This window comes from Siphateles boraxobius, unplaced genomic scaffold (assembly GCF_051911475.1).
Source record: "Siphateles boraxobius isolate OS27281-9 unplaced genomic scaffold, OSU_SipBor_1 8, whole genome shotgun sequence".
NCBI lineage: Eukaryota > Metazoa > Chordata > Actinopteri > Cypriniformes > Leuciscidae > Siphateles > Siphateles boraxobius.
In genome coordinates, this window is record NW_027509208.1 from 13,103,417 (window position 1) to 13,121,475 (window position 18,059).

At 37.1% G+C, this 18,059-nt stretch overlaps 3 protein-coding genes across 4 annotated transcripts; 2 read left to right on the plus strand and 1 right to left on the minus strand.

Annotated features, from left to right (window-relative positions):
- The first annotated feature begins 1,595 nt into the window (after positions 1–1,595).
- On the plus strand, positions 1,596–15,933 carry snapc1a (small nuclear RNA activating complex, polypeptide 1a). 2 transcript variants are annotated; one of them, XM_077220854.1, is made up of 12 exons: positions 1,596–1,663; positions 12,147–12,303; positions 12,384–12,522; positions 13,427–13,586; positions 13,701–13,841; positions 13,928–14,029; positions 14,199–14,339; positions 14,492–14,539; positions 14,632–14,694; positions 15,247–15,376; positions 15,469–15,528; positions 15,650–15,933. In XM_077220854.1, exons 2-12 carry the CDS (start codon positions 12,294–12,296, stop codon positions 15,682–15,684), a joined length of 1,029 nt encoding a protein of 342 aa, XP_077076969.1. In that variant the 5' UTR covers positions 1,596–1,663; positions 12,147–12,293; the 3' UTR covers positions 15,685–15,933. The 2 variants fall into 2 exon arrangements, with proteins under 2 accessions (XP_077076969.1, XP_077076970.1); XM_077220855.1 differs by lacking the exon at positions 1,596–1,663 and having other exon boundaries at positions 11,586–12,303.
- LOC143729542 (uncharacterized) lies at positions 2,092–7,403 on the plus strand. Its single transcript, XM_077220848.1, has 6 exons — positions 2,092–2,634; positions 2,736–2,869; positions 3,262–3,409; positions 4,196–4,444; positions 4,520–4,781; positions 4,860–7,403. Exons 1-6 carry the CDS (start codon positions 2,123–2,125, stop codon positions 5,055–5,057), a joined length of 1,503 nt encoding a protein of 500 aa, XP_077076963.1. The 5' UTR covers positions 2,092–2,122; the 3' UTR covers positions 5,058–7,403.
- Positions 4,837–11,982, minus strand: LOC143729536 (uncharacterized). The gene is made up of 13 exons (XM_077220840.1): positions 11,950–11,982; positions 11,253–11,377; positions 10,489–10,716; positions 10,142–10,377; positions 9,954–10,057; positions 9,246–9,817; positions 8,852–9,055; positions 8,639–8,725; positions 8,111–8,364; positions 7,866–7,994; positions 7,639–7,779; positions 6,771–6,882; positions 4,837–6,196 (listed from the first exon to the last, which is right to left on the minus strand). The coding sequence occupies exons 2-13, from the start codon at positions 11,368–11,370 to the stop codon at positions 5,976–5,978; spliced, it is 2,406 nt and encodes an 801-aa protein (XP_077076955.1). The 5' UTR covers positions 11,371–11,377; positions 11,950–11,982; the 3' UTR covers positions 4,837–5,975.
- Positions 15,934–18,059: the final 2,126 nt, after the last annotated feature.

Consider the following 18,059-nt stretch of genomic DNA (forward strand, 5'->3'; position numbering starts at 1 on the left):
GCCTGTAGATAATGGGAGATAAAGACAGGAGAATAAGAGGTGGTATAATTTTTTTTATCAAATCTCTTAAATATCGCTAAATTTCTTCATTCTAGTGTTGATTGGTGATTCTTCAATTAGAGGGACTCTTACATTTGGTCTTTTTACCAGAGAATCATTGTTTTCACACCAGGCATTTTGTGACAGTTGAAAGATCAGAAATTAAATTGATTTGATCAAGAAATCTATTGATTGTTTTCGTAGGTGTCATTGCCAAACCAGTCAATATTTGAGTACAAGAGCCTACTGGCCTCCAGAGTATTTTTGACATTGTGATTTTTGCTGTGCACATGTGTATTAGAGCCCTCTTTGATCATGGGAAATTTTAACAACGTAAACATATCCGATCCGAAGATATCAGCAAACTTTTTTTTTCTAAGATAAGACTTTCACTTCACCATGCACACCCAACAATGAATAGCTTATTATCCTTATGTGACTGTTACACGTAACTGGTATCATGACAAACGTTATTCTGTGCCCTAAAAACTGGCATATTTCATGTTATTGTGTCATGCAAATTCATTGCAAAATCTAGAGAAATGTGCGAGGGTGACCAGCGATGTATGGTTGAGACACAAGTGTATCAACTGTACCCCCGATAGTTTTCTATTAAGAAACACACTGTTTAGTTGTTCAGCGTTATGATAACAGGTTAAACGTCGTAATTAGCCAGCATAGGATGAAAATGAAAATAAAATTTTATTTTTGTGATATTTAAATGTGTATTATTAATAAATATATTGTTCCTGTTTTATATATTTTAACCAGTGCGCATTTAAATAAAATGAATTAATTTAAATGGATGAATAAATAAACATGTTGCCCAATTGTTTTTTTTCTTTATTTGTCTTTATTTATTATATTTGCAATGAACATTTAGTTACCTTTACATCATTAAAAATGGGTATCTCAACTGTTCCATGGTACTGTCTCAACTGTACCACATGTGGGTACAGTTGAGACAAAGTTGTGACAAAAAGCACCTTATTTTTATGAGCTAATTGTGGAAATTATAAACTACTTATGGGTATTATTGATTGATAAAGTCTACAAGCTAATGAAAAGTCATGTGGCATGTCATGTAGAAATTCACTTCTTATCAGTATCTATTTTTGTGTGAAAAATCAAAACGCAAAAAGTGTCTCAATTGTACTTAGTCTACCCTACCTCATACACCATGACTGGTCCCAATTTGTCTTCTCACAAGGTGAGATGTTCATCAAAGTGTAAATCTCTTTCCTCCTCGTATAATAATTGTATAATATTTTTAATTATGTAAGATTAAAAATATGATAAACATTGTGTAATATAGTGCATTAGCAAAAGGCTCATCTGGAGTTTCGAACTAACATGCTGGTCATTGAATGGCTTTAGGTGACATTTTGTTGTCCAGCTGTTTGATTCACGTCTTTCCACGGTTGAAACATGACTGAGCGATTACTGTACATGAGACATACATTTCAGAAACCTGTATCTTTCAACATGTTCATTCATGTTTATTTGATGCTATAATTAGTAGACTAATAAAGAAAGAGCTCAGATTGGTTCACGACACGTGCCGCTTGAACTGAGACTCTTGGCCTACTACACCGATGCCACCACATTAAAGAGCGCCAAAACGGTATTTATTGTTTGAATTTTGTAATAACACAGAGAATTTGAAAGCTTAAACTTTGTTCTATAACCTAGGTAAAAAAAATAACCTGCTCTGTCTTGCCTGTGGAATGTCTTCCATATGGAATGATATTCCGGACATTATTCAAAAGGAATTGCAAATTGTATTTGCAATTGCGTTTTCGATTTGTGGACGCATAAAATGTGACATAATCCAAACGCAATTGCAAATCGCGCATTACCGTTTGCATTTTCGTTTAAGCGAACGCACACTGACTGCCAAATTTCAAATGAAAATGCAAAGTCCGTTTGCAACTGTGTTTCCCATGTCTTACGAGGTTTGTCTCCATTCCTATTTAAATAGTAATTTCAATTACCACGTCTGCTTTTTCACTTTCTCAGTGTCGCGTATGTAACCAGCCAAAACTCAAATGGAATCGCAATTCCCTTAGCGTTTGCATTTCCGATGCCTACACTGAAACCTGTCAATCAGTGTCGAGGGTGGGGTTATATGCTATGGGGCGTGTTTGTGTTGGGAAGTGACGTCACTCACAGTCGACGGTCAAGAGGTGATGCGCTGAACGGACTCCGATTTATTTATTTATTTATTTATTTAATGGAGGTAGTTGGTGAAATTGTGGAGGACCTTATGATGCTCGCGCAGCAAGTTGAAGATAGTACATCCTCTACTGATTTCCTCTTACTCAGAAGCCATTTAGTTTTGGATAAATTAAATGAGTTTGTGGCCTTGACCAACAGCAACATCAGTAATGTTGTCTTCGCCAACCTCAATGAAGTAGCTTACAGGCTTTTTGTGAAGGACAGGACAACTAAAGGACCAGGACGCCCTTTACTGGACATACCACAAGAGATGATCGAGTACTACGTGATATGTGGTTACTCATGTGTCCAGCTTGCGCGCCTGCTTGGAGTATCTGAGCGAACTATACGTAGAAGACTAGAACAGCATGGATTAAGGTACTTAATTTTAATACATTTGTATTAGTGAGAGAGGAAAAAGTGGAATGTACAAATAAATAACGAATATAAATATATTTATATTCCCCCCCATACCATAGGGCTAGAGATTTGTACTCTGATGTCACTGATGATGTATTAGACAACATTGTGGCAGAAATACAAAGACATTACCCAAACGCTGGGTACAGGATTATACATGGTCATCTTCGGGCCCAAGGTCTTCATATTCAGAGTAAGAACAATTTCATAATATTTTGAGTTTACACCTTTTGTCTTCAATACTTGTGTATACGAGCAAGAAGGTTGCTGGTCGCACACTGAATACAGTACAAATTGAAGTCTAGCAAAAAAAACAAAAAAATGTATTATAAGTTGCATCGTGCAAATTGCATGTGAATTAAAAAGCAAGCAAAAGTTTCAGCACACTGCTGTCTTCAGCATTGATTCAGTGTGCAGTCAGCAATTTGGCTGTTTTATATTAAAGGTTCGGGTTTTATTGGTTAAATGCTTAAATACCAGAATGTGGTGAATTTCTAGTAAATTACAGAATTAAAAACAAAACATTTAATTAGGTTTTAATTGATGTATTGAAATATATTGTGCATTTCTTTTTTTACTTTTAAGCTTCAAGGGTGCGCGAGTCTGTGCGAAGAGTCGATCCACTGGGAACTCAGCTGAGAGCATTAGCAATATGCACACGTCATCGCCGTCAATACTCTGTCTCAGGACCAAATGCAATGTGGCATATAGACGGAAACCACAAGCTAATAAGGTATTGGGAGTCTAAACTTAGGCAAATATACTATCTGTGCAATTATGAAACATTGAACAGGGTTTTTCCTGGGTGACAAATGATTTTGGGTGGTCTTAATCTACCGTAATACAATTTGTGCTTACATCAAAAGCAAATTAAGTAGAACAAGAGGCTCAAAACCTGGATATCTATGATTTACAAACCTTTCAGTCTTCCTCTGTAAAATATTTTCTGTTTTCATCCTCTGGCTGTAGGAAAAATCACCTGGCCTTCTTTGCCTTAATATTTTCAATACAATCATTAAGTAAAACAAGTTGGCCCTCACTTACCCAAGGCAGAGGAAACACATATTTTTTATATAGTCCTAACTGGTACAGACAAAATATTTTAATATAGTTCAGTTCAGTTTAATCATATTAGATATTCAGTGTTAAGTAAATCATAAATTACTTCCATAAAGGTTGCTTATGCTAAAAAAAAAATTGTTTTAATACTTTTGCTCTGTCATCCAGCAGATAGCACCAGTAAACAGATCCCCACCATGCTATCCAGTACAAACTTTTGTAATGTTTGGTTTTGTAAATGTAAAACATATAACAATACAAATATTGGAAGAAAAATAGCATGGAAGGGGATGTTTTAAAAATGGATGTCTGAATTTGCTCAAGTGATAAGAAATTTCATTTGGATAGCCACCTAATAATTTAAATGCAGGAAAAAACCCTGACATGGGAGGATAGAGGTGGTAAGAGAGGGGATCATAAAACGTAATGTTTCATTTTATGTATCTGATTTCTTATTTAGGTGGAGGTTCGTCATTCATGGAGGCATTGACGGCTTTAGCCGCTTAATCGTTTACCTAAGTGCTGCGACAAACAACCGGGCATCAACTGTTGTTGACAGTTTTATTGGAGCAGTTCAGAAGTTTGGACTCCCCTCTCGAGTGCGCTCAGACAAGGGCTTGGAGAACATTGAAGTGGCACACTTCATGGTGGCACATAGGGGAGAGAACCGCAACTCACACATAACTGGAAGAAGTGTCCACAATCAAAGGTGCTTGGTGTGGGTGGGAAAAAAAAGTTACATAGATTTAATTTCAATAAAATTGTTGTACTGTTGTCTCTGTAGGATTGAAAGGTTATGGAGGGATGTCTATGAACAGGTCTTAGACCTGTTTTACTGCCTGTTCTATGGAATGGAGAGTGAGAGTTTGCTGGATCCAGATAATGAGGTGCACCTATATGCACTACACTGGATTTTCCTGCCTCAGTTGCAAAGGCATCTTAATCTGTTCCAGGAGGCTTGGAATAACCACAAATTAAGGACCACGGGTAGCCAATCCCCTCTACAGTTGTGGACAACATTTCAAACTACTGATGATCCAGACCAGGTATATGTAGATATGACAGTTTGGGATGTAATGTTTGTCATTTTTTAAAATGGAATTTTTGCTTTTTTTTGTTGCAAGGCGAGTGATGACTTCGGAATAGACTGGGAGGGACCATGCAGTAATGAAATGGAGGGAGTTGCAGTCCCACAAGCACTACTGCAGAGAGAGTTGACTGTTGCAGAGGTGGATACCTTACCCAGTCCTAATGTTCTTCTTACAGAAGCAGTGGATGCTTACTGTGAAACGGTGCTACAGCTAACTCGTTTATTTGGATAGATCAACTACTCACCCAAATATGCTTGCACAATGTCTTCATTCACAGAAGTGTGTGTCGGTGCTAGGTTTCACCCCTTCATGAGTGTTCTGAATTTGCGAAATTCAATAAAAATGCTGTCTGTTGCAGTTAAACCTGTGGATGTGTGTGCGGGCAACATGACATCATGACTTTGCGTAAACATACACGCCACTTTCAATTCAAGTGGCGTGTTATCTATACGCATTTTGTGCTATCCGCGTGTATGTCCACGCCGAAATCTTTTGCGTGTATGTCTACGCCATTAAATGTCCGAGTGATTCCGCGTGTATGTGTACGCCGTTAAATGTCCGAGCGAAACGAAGCAAAATCTATATCTACATCTGTGGAGCGATATTTCTTTTCCTAGGATGGTAGGAGAAGACTCATAAAATGGTATTAACCCCAGTGACGGGTAGGTTTAGGGACGGGGTTGGGGTAGGTCATATATTTATATATACATAATACAGTAATATAACGTTAAGTCAAAGGCGTTGATAAACACGCTGAAAAGCGATTATGCGTGTTGATAGCACGCCAAAAATGGAAATACGAATTGGCGTGTCATACATACGCCATTTCATGAGATCAGTCTGGTGCGGGAATGTTTGTTCCACTTTACATTTGTGGTGTAGTCCCAGGCTTTCATTTGTCAATTTGTTTAGATTGATGTGGGATTTATTAATTTTTCAATAAAATGAATAAACCCCACATCAAACAACAGTGGAATAAAAAAATAAAAATGTATACATACAGAACTAAATCAAACCCAGGTTTTTTGTGTTTAGACAAATAATGTAACAAGTCACTAAATTCCATGAAACTGAGAGAAAGGCAGCAATGTTTTTTTAATGAGGGTTTTAATGACCCCAAAGACAACATGAGGGTTTAAGAAATACATTTTAAACTAAACCAAAACCAAAGCTGTTGCTGGACACAGCTGCATTTAAATCAGCAGTGAATTCATCATAATGACTGTAATGCAGTGGGATTTTAAGTGTCTCCCTGCATGTTGAGGCAGTTGGCATTCTGACGTCAGGTGAGACTTCCACATACAGTTCCTGTGGTAGGCTTGTCCAGCCAACCCAAAACTCGACAAGATTTTTCAGCTCTTGTGGTGTACCTGTTTTTTTAATGTAGAATGTGTTAGTTTGTATGCTAATTAGAGATGCACCGATTGATCGGCTGGTGACCGGAATTGGCCGATTTTCACGTGATCGGCCATGACCGGTCTGGTCTGTCCAGCTATCCAGTCTGACATATGCCGATTTTATGCCGGTCAAAATGCACTCGGGCGGCGCATGATTAACATTGCGCAACAAGTGTTGCCCAAAATGCACAGAATTTGCATGTCTAGTGTTTTAACAAGAACTGGAGTAATCTATGTCAGAAATTAAAATGAAGACTTTATAGAAAATATTTATAGAAAATTTACCCATTTAAACTTGTTTATTATTCAGTTTGGGTAAAAGTATATGGTGTTTTATAAATAAATAAAATCGGAATCGACATAGAAAATTGTAATCGGTGCATCTCTAATGCTAATTGAATAAATGTGACTAACACTGACATGACATTTTCATATAAGACATCTTCATGTCTTCTTACAATGAAATAACCACACAAACCCTACCCAGCAAATTACATCTTAAAAATGCAATATTAAACGTGTACAAATACAGAATCAAAATGTGTACCTTGTTCAATGTATTGCCGGAAATAGGATGTGATTCTGCAGCATGTTTCCAGACTGAAATTCTCCTCATCATCACTGTCAGGGTTTGGCCATATTACTTTTTCCAGGATCATCTAGTATAATATCACAAAATAAAATGATGCAGTAGCTTAGCTATGAAGGTATTTTTGGTGCAAAACTTCTGAACGCCTGTGACAGTGGAATTTGTAGTTGTAGAGAATAGCCACACACGTGTATCAGTAAATTTGAAGTCACAGAGAGAAATGATTTAAGATTTGCAAACTTGTATACTTTTTTTTCTCTTCCACAAACACAACACAACAGTTACACCTTCTCAAATTCTTCATTGCAGGTGCACAAATCCTATTCTACAAATCACAAATTAAGAAACTCATACGCTCACATTTTTGCTACAGTTGCTGCAGTGAATATGGTGCAAAACGCATTTACACACCCGCATCAAAAAATGTGAAGTCACAGAGAAGTTCTGATTTCTTTTGATTATTTTAATTTCTTTATTCTTAACTGTTTTAATTATTCTTATTTCTTTTGATTTTTCTATGTAAAGCACTTTGAATTACCATTGTGTATGAAATGTGCTAAATAAATAAACTTGCCTTGCCTTAAATTATAATAGTATTTCACAATATTAGTTTTTACTGTATTTTTTATCAAATAAATGCAGCTGTGGCGAACAGAAGAGACCAATCGTACTAATCGTAATTATTCCAAAACATTTGACCAGTGTTTAAACCATGCTTTGTTAATAGAAGGAACTGTAGATTATGCATAATCATTACATAGAAGGATGTGTAAGTATATCTTAATATCTATTTGGAAATAGTCAATGGCACATGATGGTACATTACCTCTGCATCAATTGTCAGGGAAGATGAGCGTGGGAATAGGACTTCAATGAGAGAAGGTCGTTCTTTGACCATGCGGAAAACTCCAGTATCCTTCAGTCCTTTTTTCAACTGCTGCATCTGTTTCTCTCGCCGGCCAATGACCTGAAGTATTTAATTGTTGCAGTCTTTAATAAATAATTACAAAAATGGTTTAAAATAAAAATATGTTTTAAAAAGGTTAAACTTACAGCATGATGAAGAAGGCTTTGGGCTAGCCACAGTCTGTTTTCCACAGTGACCCGAGGCAGATCCCAACTGACAGCCAGGTCATTCACTTTTGCACGCTCATCATCAGAAAGTGTATTTGGTCTTTGAAGCTGTAATAAAATCAATGTTAGTAAAAAATATAAAAATCTAGTTCAATTATTTTCATTTTCAGTCATTTTTACTTGCACAAAACAATGATCAGAGGTAGGTTTTATGTTGTACATACCAGATGGACAATGTCAATTACATCTGTGTCAGGGCAATCTTCCAGTTCAATTATGATGGTCTCGTTCATTTGTCCAGTTATCATTCCAAACATAGCAGGGCTAAGTCCAGTCAATAAGGGACCACCATTAAGGAATGAATGGCCAATCATGCGTCCAACAATGCGGAACAGGTCACTATCCAGCAGAGTTCGGGAGGTTGATGGCACCAAATGGTCTTCTTGACCGATGAAAAATAAAGTTTTGCCACAGTTGTCTAAAGTGAGAAAAAATAACACTTTTTTTTTTAGGCTCAATACAAGTTCCAAGGTAACACATTTTTATAAGTTTTGTCATGTGTAATTCCATTTAAATAGATATTGCATCCAAAAAAATAGCAATTCTTTTAGAAATTACTCCAAACCAATCAATTTTCTCTTATGATAGAAACAGTCATAAATTGAAATCAAAGAGACAGAGTACTGAAAGAATGTGCATTTTGGCTAAACCATCCCTTTAATTACGTAATGTTTTAGATTACAATTACTTACCAAAATCTAGGGCAAACCCAAACTGCACACGTGAAATAACCTGGGATAGAAAGTAGCGTTTCACACCATCTCCAATTGCTGCATCGCCTGAGATAACGTAAAGAATATTAATATCTATGCAGTGTATCCACAATATTAAACATACAGTGATATTGCCATACAGATTGCTTGTATAAAATGTGTTCATATTTAAAGAAAACTATTAATTTTTACCCCTTAGTATGACGAAAAATGGACGAGCCCAGTTGCCAGGTTGAGATTTATAGAAAGTAAACATTTCTCTTTCTCTTTCCTGTGTACTGCTGCATAGGTTCAGTCCTGCAGTTAGACTTTCAGCAGATAAACTTTCAGCCCTTTCCAAAAGTCTCCTTCTGTATTGAAGTGCTGCCCGAAACAAGTTTGGCTCAACTTTCCACTCTGAGAAGAAAGGAAAAAAAAACAAAATTTTAAAACAAAAAAATAAATACAATTTAATAAAAACCTGGTAGGCACTATTCACAAGACCTTTGACATTGTCATATTTTGAGAGTTTTTTTCTAGCTATGCTCTGATATAGAGAAAATAACCTTATTGTTGTACAGATTGCAGGAAACATCAACTAAATCACCTTCATTGTCACTGTCCCTCGCTTCTCTACTTTGATCAATTTCCTGTCTGATGTTGCTGCTGCTGAAGGTTTGCTGTCTGCTGCTGCTAGCTATTTCTTCGTTGCTGCTGCTGAAGGTTTGCTGTCTGCTGCTGCTAGCTATTTCTTCGTTGCTGCTGCTGAAGGTTTGCTGTCTGCTGCTGCAAGGTATTTCTTCATTGCTGCTGCTGAAGGTTTGCTGTCTGCTGCTGCTAGCTATTTCTTCGTTGCTGCTGCTGAAGGTTTGCTGTCTGCTGCTGCTAGCTATTTCTTCGTTGCTGCTGCTGAAGGTTTGCTGTCTGCTGCTGCTAGCTATTTCTTCGTTGCTGCTGCTGAAGGTTTGCTGTCTGCTGCTGCTAGCTATTTCTTCGTTGCTGCTGCTGAAAGTTTGCTGTCTGCTGCTGCTAGCTATTTCTTCATTGCTGCTGCTGAAGGTTTGCTGTCTGCTGCTGCTAGCTATTTCTTCGTTGCTGCTTCTAGCTAATTCCTCAATGCTGTCTCTAGGTGATTCCTCGCTGCTGCTTTGGGGGATTTGGCATGCCCCTCCCTCCAACCTGATTTGTTAAAAAAGGAAATGCAAAATAAATGTAGAAAAAAGGAAGGTAGAACTCTATAAAATAATAAAAACTCTATTATACTTAGTATTTTTTAACATTCTATTGTTTAGAAAGTTTTCCATGCATCACTTACATTTCACATTGGTCGACATGTTTCTGCATTTCAGCAACATAAATTTTTACTTGGCAGTACAAACAAGGTACTTGTGGCCCTTGTCCTGATTTTCCCTCTGAGTACTTGTCCATGTAAACAAACAAAAAAGTCAGACATGGCAAATCTTAACAGCCATTTTCAATGCTTTATTTATGCAGTTTACATACCTCCAAGCTTAGATCTTTCTGAAGAGGTCTGATGAAAATCATGCTAACTCCTATGCCAAGGGCACTGCTGCTCAAGTACTCTGCCGAGTATCCTTCGTCAGGACAAGGGATTATCTCCAATGACTTTGAGCGGGTAGCACCTCGAGTCTTAAGAAGTTCATAGCCTCCAGCATCTCTGAGCTTCGGAAACTGTTTATAGAGGTAATCTGTAAAATCCTCTGGCTGACAATATTTATCTGAAAGGCAAGCAAAATGTGTACAGCATGTCTTTTAAAAAATAAAATAGACACGTTTAGAAAACGAAAATAGATTACGTAGAAACGTAATTCTACAATGTTACAAGTTACCTGGGAAAACAATTTTTTTCCCCCCCAGATCAGCTTTCTCCAGCTTCAGCTTCTCAGATGGGTTTGGAATCTCACAGTCTCTTCTTTTAGGCAAGCAAAAAAATCTGTGGGTGTATGTTATCGTCTTCGGTTTCTTTGCTGGCAGAGCTGAACTGCATGACCTCTTCCGTATACCCACTCGTGATTGTGCATATGGGGCAAACAACCTGCTCACTTCACTACGTGCACCTTGGAAACATTTTAAAGGAAGAAAATAACTTTAATTTTTGAACACAGTAAATATTTTTGCAAAAATAACAATGTATGTTAAATAACCCAGCTGTCAAACATTCTTATGAGACACGTGTTCGGTTATATTATTATCAATTTTGTTTAACAGAGTTTGGGCATGAATTTAAGTTATTGATGTTTCTGATTACGAGAAGCAAAGCATGTCTGGTGGTCTCATTTACACAGTTCCCTCCATAGAAAGAAGAAAGCAGGATTTGTATTTGTAAATGTATTATAACAGAATAATCAGGTAGGAACACATTAATACATGACAACTGGTGTTCAGTAGCAATTTGAAATACTTTTGCTACTAGCAAATACACAACGTGTAGCCTATATGCACGCCAATTTTGGGACCTTTATAGCCAGCTTCAAAATCCCGACCGGACACATTTTACAGGTCCGAGAAAGATATATGGTTATTGGTCAAGTAGGCTATATATTATGCGCATTAGATCATTAAATATTATATAAATAAAATAACGAATCCTCACCCTGAACGTCAGTTGTGCGTATCATCGCAGGTGAAGGAGCACTCGATGGAGACACTGATGTTGATTGTTCCAGAGCTGCGGCCGCCTCTCGCAGCAGCTGAGAGATTGACTTCTCCATTACAAGTCTAAATGAAAATTGCACATAAAAAAGGCCCGATCTTCTGATCAAATTTTTTACGTACAACCATTTAACGCATGGCCCGCCAAACCGCCAAACGCGATCGACTGTGAGTTACGTCACTTCCCGCCAAACGTGGTCGACTCTGAGTGACGTCACTTCCCAACACAAACACGCCCCATAGCATATAACCCCACCCTCGACACTGATTGACAGGTTTCAGTGTAGGCATCGGAAATGCAAACGCTAAGGGAATTGCGATTCCATTTGAGTTTTGGCTGGTTACATACGCGACACTGAGAAAGTGAAAAAGCAGACGTGGTAATTGAAATTACTATTTAAATAGGAATGGAGACAAACCTCGTAAGACATGGGAAACACAGTTGCAAACGGACTTTGCATTTTCATTTGAAATTTGGCAGTCAGTGTGCGTTCGCTTAAACGAAAATGCAAACGGTAATGCGCGATTTGCAATTGCGTTTGGATTATGTCACATTTTATGCGTCCACAAATCGAAAACGCAATTGCAAATACAATTTGCAATTCCTTTTGAATAATGTCCGGAATATCATTCCATACCTGTTGCCGTGTTGTCACAGTGTCCTCTTTTCTACGCGTTGTTTTTTTCACTGCTTGAGAAAATGGGTGATGAGAGCGTGCCTGTGACACGTGACCTTATCATGTGCAACATTAGAATACATTACAATAAAATAATGCTATTCTATAATGCTGCAAGCAACGTGTATTCATATGAATATATTTTAATTATATTTTAGTTATATTTTCCAGGTTTGAACCATATTCGTAAGCTATTGGCCTAACAGAACGCACCTATCACCTGCTCGGTTGTTAAATCACCGCGCGCACAGGTGCACTCACATAATCACCATTCTGTAAACAGGAAAGTTCGAGGACGAGAGGTGATGGCGCAGAGTAAGTTAATGTAAATATGATTTTATATATGGTTGCTTGATATCAGTGTTAGGTTCTCACGTGAGTGTGTGGTTGAGTAGAAAAGCAGTGCGAGTACTACTGGGCTCCTTTCAAAAGCGACTGCGAGGAGCTTCTGGGCCGCTTCCAGCAGAGCGAGACTGTTCGGTATGAGGAGTTTTCTGCAATCTGGAGGCAGATGGACTTCTCTAGTGTTTTTTTGTAAGTCACACATTTACAGCACTGCACTACGACATTTATTGTACTAAACGTTAATTGTTAAGTGGTTTAAAAGGTAATTCAATTGACTTATTGCTTATCAAAATCTGCGAATCAGGCGTGCATCCCCAATGTTTTAAGATGTTTTGCTACACTTAAATGGTTTACCCAACAATTGAAAATTGTCATTCACTCATACTCATGTTGTTCCTAACACCACTTACTTGTCTTTTGGAAGAAAAAAAACTTAAGGATAATTTAACATACTGCTAATATTTCATAGAGAACCCGGTTGTGTGTGAGGAACAGACTTAACCCAAAAATTAAAGCTGTCACATTTACATGCCTTTAATATCGTTCCAAATCTGTATGACTATAATTCTTCTTCTGTGGAACACAAAAGATATTTTGAATAGTGTTGGTAACCAAATTTGTGGTTACCACTTCCATTTAATGTAAAAACACTGAGGCATTTCTCAAAAAAATCTTATTTTATGTTCCCCAGAAGAAAGTCATACAGGTTTGGAATTAAAGGTTGTTGAGTAAGTCAGTTGTATCTTGATCATAATTGATGTCAGAACTGATGACCCATATTTTAATGTGTGCAAGCTGTGTGTGTGTTCATTACCTTTCGGAGAGAATCTGGAATATTGTCGTAGACTATTTTAATGGGTTTAATGAACTTTACTTTACATTTTTGCAAATTCCGTTTTCCATTCACTTTCACTGTATGCAAAATAAAATAAAATATTTTTTTTTTTTTATTTTGAGGAAAAAAGAGATCTAATAGGCTAGTTTTTAAACCTGAGAGTAAATAAATTAGACTTTTAATTTTTACTGTAAATCAAATAAACGTGAAACAAGTAATGTTTTTCGGTCACTCTCCTTATTTTTTTTCCCCCATCAGTGGAACTCATTCCAACCAGGAGAACAGATCCTTCACGCGGCTCTCTTTCACCATAGCCTACGGATACGTTCTGCCCCCATACAGCTTTCAAATTCGGGTTGGAGGCCTGTATATGATCTATGGCCTTTACAATACACAACTTGTTTGGCCTAAGGAAAAGGTGATTCGTGTCTATATTTTCTCACTGTTTTAATCAAACTTGATGATTCAGCATTACCTGTAATTTGTTTTCTGAATATGAGAAACATACAGTTGATTTGTCTGTTTTACTCAGATCAGGATTGCTTTGAAGGACTGGAACGATGTGCAGGAGCTTATCGCAGAGGCAAAAAGTTGCCACCATTTGGATGTTGTTTATATCTTTAAAAGGCTTTTGTCAGCTAAGGCCTTTTATTTCACTGCCATGCCCAAGAAGGTCAGCAGGTTCTCCTTCTGCTTTTGTGTTTTGGGGTGTATCTTCCAACAGTGTCTGAAAACTCTCTGAATGTGACTGACTCACAGCTGACATTTGAAGCGAGCGAACGTGTTCAGCATGACGTGAACGAAGAGTTCCGGGCCCGCAAGGACAGAGTGGCTGAACTTGCTTCCTTTGAAACGCTAGGAGTGAGTATTTAGTATAGTGAAATCTTTTATTGTAATATTTATTTGTGTAATAAAAAAATGTCTGACTTGTGTAATCTCTCTCGTCATATAGATAATTAGAAATTAATGGAGGATTGAAATAATTAGTAATTGATCATTTAAAATTAATGAAGTATTTTTTGATATGCAGGAAATTGCAAACGTGCACGGTCATTATGAGAGACTGAAGAAATCATCAGTGCCCACATCATCTGGAGTGACACTGCTTAACCTGACCGATTTGCTTCGGAAATGTACTTTTGAGTACCAGCAGTGGCAGGACAAAACCACTGTGAGTTGGTGGACTTGTAATACTATGCATTGACTAGCTTTCATCTCTGAATGTCCTTGAAGTATTTTTTTTCATTGTTTTGAAAAAGAGCTTTTTTTTGTTCAGTTTATATAGGCTGGTCTTACTAGTGTGTGTATTACATTTGTACTTAGGCTGCAAAGGATAAAGATTCTAAAAAGGAAACGACTCAGAAATCAGAGGTGAGTTAAACACTGCTTTGACACCTTTCATATGGATACAAAAAAGGTGTCTGAATATATGGAAGTTAAATATTGTGGCATTGTTTCTGCAGTCCTCCAGTAGAGCTGATCTGCTTGCCGCCATCAAGTCCAAATCATATGGTCACGTGTCAAAGGTTAGAGATTTTCTTGTTGCGACAAATAATGCTTTGCTTGTTGCTTTAGTTGAGGACAGTACTCAAAAAACATTGACATCATTAAGGTCACTGTTCAGTTTAAAGGGGTCATGAGTTTCTGTTTTCCACGCTTCTGAAACACCAGGAATTGAACTTGACCCATTTGTAATGTCACCATTTTCCTCTACATGCCCCTAGCATGTATGTAAAGTATGTAAATCAATCATCTTAACAACTCTTGTCTTTCCATCGATTACAAGAGAGTGATGCTGCTGTCAAGGTTAAGTGTGACTGTGAAAATGTGCATGGGAAAACATTGTTTTTACAATTACTTTAACTTTTTTTTTTTTACCTCCATAAAAATCTGAAAATGCATTTTCACGGCCCCTTTCGGATCACTTTTAGAATAAAAATGTATATTAATCATCATCTGTATGTTTTGTTTGTTTCAATTATTTGGCTGTAGCCTACAGTCAACTCTTTGGAAACTCGTGTTGTAGACAGAAAATGGTTTGTTTCTCTCTTCACATGGCTTTGGCTCATGATATAAAGGGAACAAAATCTAGGCGCCACAGAAAGGTTGAGATGGTAACATCAGGCTCCGGAACTCAAGCCCTGTCTGGCCGTAAAGGGAGACCCCCATCCCTCAGGACCAGAACCTATCAAAACTTTGGCAAACCAGGTCAGAACTGGCTTAGGCCCACTTAAACATATAAAACAAACAAATCTTGGGTCAGAAATTGGTGCTGATATGATGTATTTTGTCTGAAAAAGGGGAGCCAGAACAGACACAGGATTGGCTTCTGAGTGTGATGGAGGAAGACAAAAATGCTTGTAAGTGTAGTTTCAATAAACAGTAAATTTTACTGGGAAACATTTAACTTGTATCTTATATATAACTTGTGTATATATTACTTGATTTTAGCTATGTATGTATTTGTTTTTCCTCTTCCAGTGAGACGCAAAGACCGGAGAAGATTCAAGTGGTGAAATGGCTGTATTACATGTGATTAATTATGTGTCAGTTAAATTGCACAAAACGCCACATTTTTTTTCACCCTAGCATCTATATGTTAAATTGAGAAGTTGTCAAACATTGCATTATGTAATCCAGTGTTTTATTTTATAATTTGAATACCACACCTGAATTCTAAAGCATTTCATTATTTTTTTTTATTTTTTTTTCAATATTTACATGTGTGTATACATAAATAAATATAATAAAGAAATCTAACCATCCTCTTATTGTATTTCTGCATGATTCAGCTTACACGTCTCCTGCTTTCTTGCTTAGCTGGATGCATTGTTCATATTGGGAAAGCACAGGTGAGCGTTTATATTTTTAGAAAGCCTTGATGTTCTTCATGTTACACGCTTCGGCCAAATCATAAAAAAAATTAAAGCTGCAAGCAGCATTTAGCAGCATTAGCTCCCGAGGCCCGCGATGATATTGTTCGATCAAGGCCCAATAGAGGACCTTACCATCCAAATTTGAGCGCGCAGGGAGTTTCCGTTTTCGAGTTATGAATGAATTTGTACTGGGAGGGCGTGGCCTAACGTTATACTTATGTTTTCAACCTTCCTGTGACACAATTTTGAATAATACATGAATTTTAACAAAATGTGATTGTAAATGTTAAAATAATGATTTTATGAAGTCTAAATTGAATTATATATAAAAATATTAGGGAGTAGTATGATGAAATGACACCAGGGTGCGGTAAAATACCACTTATTGGCTGTTATACACTTATAGCCACCCAAATGAAGTAGTTATACCTTTTTTGATAATTATTCATCTAGAGAGTCCAGAGAATTGTACTGCACTGGTTTTAAATATTTATGATTTGAAAATTATATGATCATATATGGAAAATACCATTTACAGCCAATACAGGCAATTCACCATAGGAAATATATGGTTTTAAAGCTTTTTAACAGTTATACCGCCACCTATGGTCCGATCTCCATGAAACTTTGCATGCTTCTTCACCATGTTACGACATATGCTCATCATTTTTTGTGAAGTTTTGACTTCGTTTAGGATTTATAGGCTTACAGGGTCATTTAGAAAAGGGGCGGGGCAAAATACAGTCAAAATTTTGACTGTATTTTGCCCCGCCCCTTTTCTAAATGACCCTGTTACAGCCACCCAAATAGAAATTAAACTTTTTTTTCGATAATTATTGATCTAGAGAGTCCAGAGAATAGGCCTAGACTGGTTTGGTTCCGATCGGGCGAAAAACCAGGGACTAGTTTGGACAAAATTCGACATAGCTATATCGAAATTGGATATATACATTTTGTCCTACTTGAGCCAAGGATCACAGTGGTGTAAAAAGTTTGAGGCTAGGACCAACGGTCGATGAGTTATGATCAATTTAGTACTTTTGTTTGCTGTAGCGCCACCTATGGGCCAATCGGGGTCATACTCTGATAGGTTCTCCCCAAACGTGTGGCCTACCATCTGTCCGAGTTTCAAGTCTCTAGGCCTTACGGTTTGGGCTGCATGATGCGTTTTAGGGGAATTTTTTTTTCAAATAGCAATAGGTTTTCAGCACTTCGAACACCTAATAATAATCAACAGTGCTAATAAATCAATAGCTGTATAAAGTCTCCCTCTAGTGGAGAAATGTTCAAAACGTCACTGCATCCGAGGATTATTAATTTTTTTTAAGCATCACTGACACCACTCTTACGGTGGCCACAAGATGTAACCTATGCTAGTCCCACAGGGTAAATGAAATCCGATTAATTTAGGGGAAAATCTTTTGTCTGACCACAAAGCTCCCTCTGTGTCCGGTGTGCTCCACATATACTGTAATCAGCATGAGAAAGCAGTGTTAAAGGTCTGAGTCCAGTGTGTAGTGCTGCTCTTTGTCTATTTAAACCCATAAGATGCAGTTGTACCAGTGTCAGCAGAACTACTCATTACACATATCCTCGACATATGTACACAATAAACCTTATTATTAAATGAGGAAGCTGACTAATTCTGCATATCAAACTAAAACCTTTCACAACTTTGATCTGCAGGCAGTTGTAACTTACAGTAATGTAATCAGTTTTATCCACATTTTCCTTTCCCTTTTTCTATTCTTAAGATAAATGATGAATAAAAACTTTAAAACATTAAATTCTAAATTGAAGTATTTCATGATCCAAATTAACCTTACTCATTTAGAGTTAGGTTGAAATAATTTTCTTGTTTATGCTATATTCCTGTTCTGTTTATGCATCAGTTTCTTGCTTTTTTAAAAAGTTACTTGTGAATTTTAAATGTATACTGTTGCACAGGTTAACATTAATGATATTTACAAAAAAATATTTAGTCCTCCGGGAAGCGCTTGACTGCTTACAAAGCC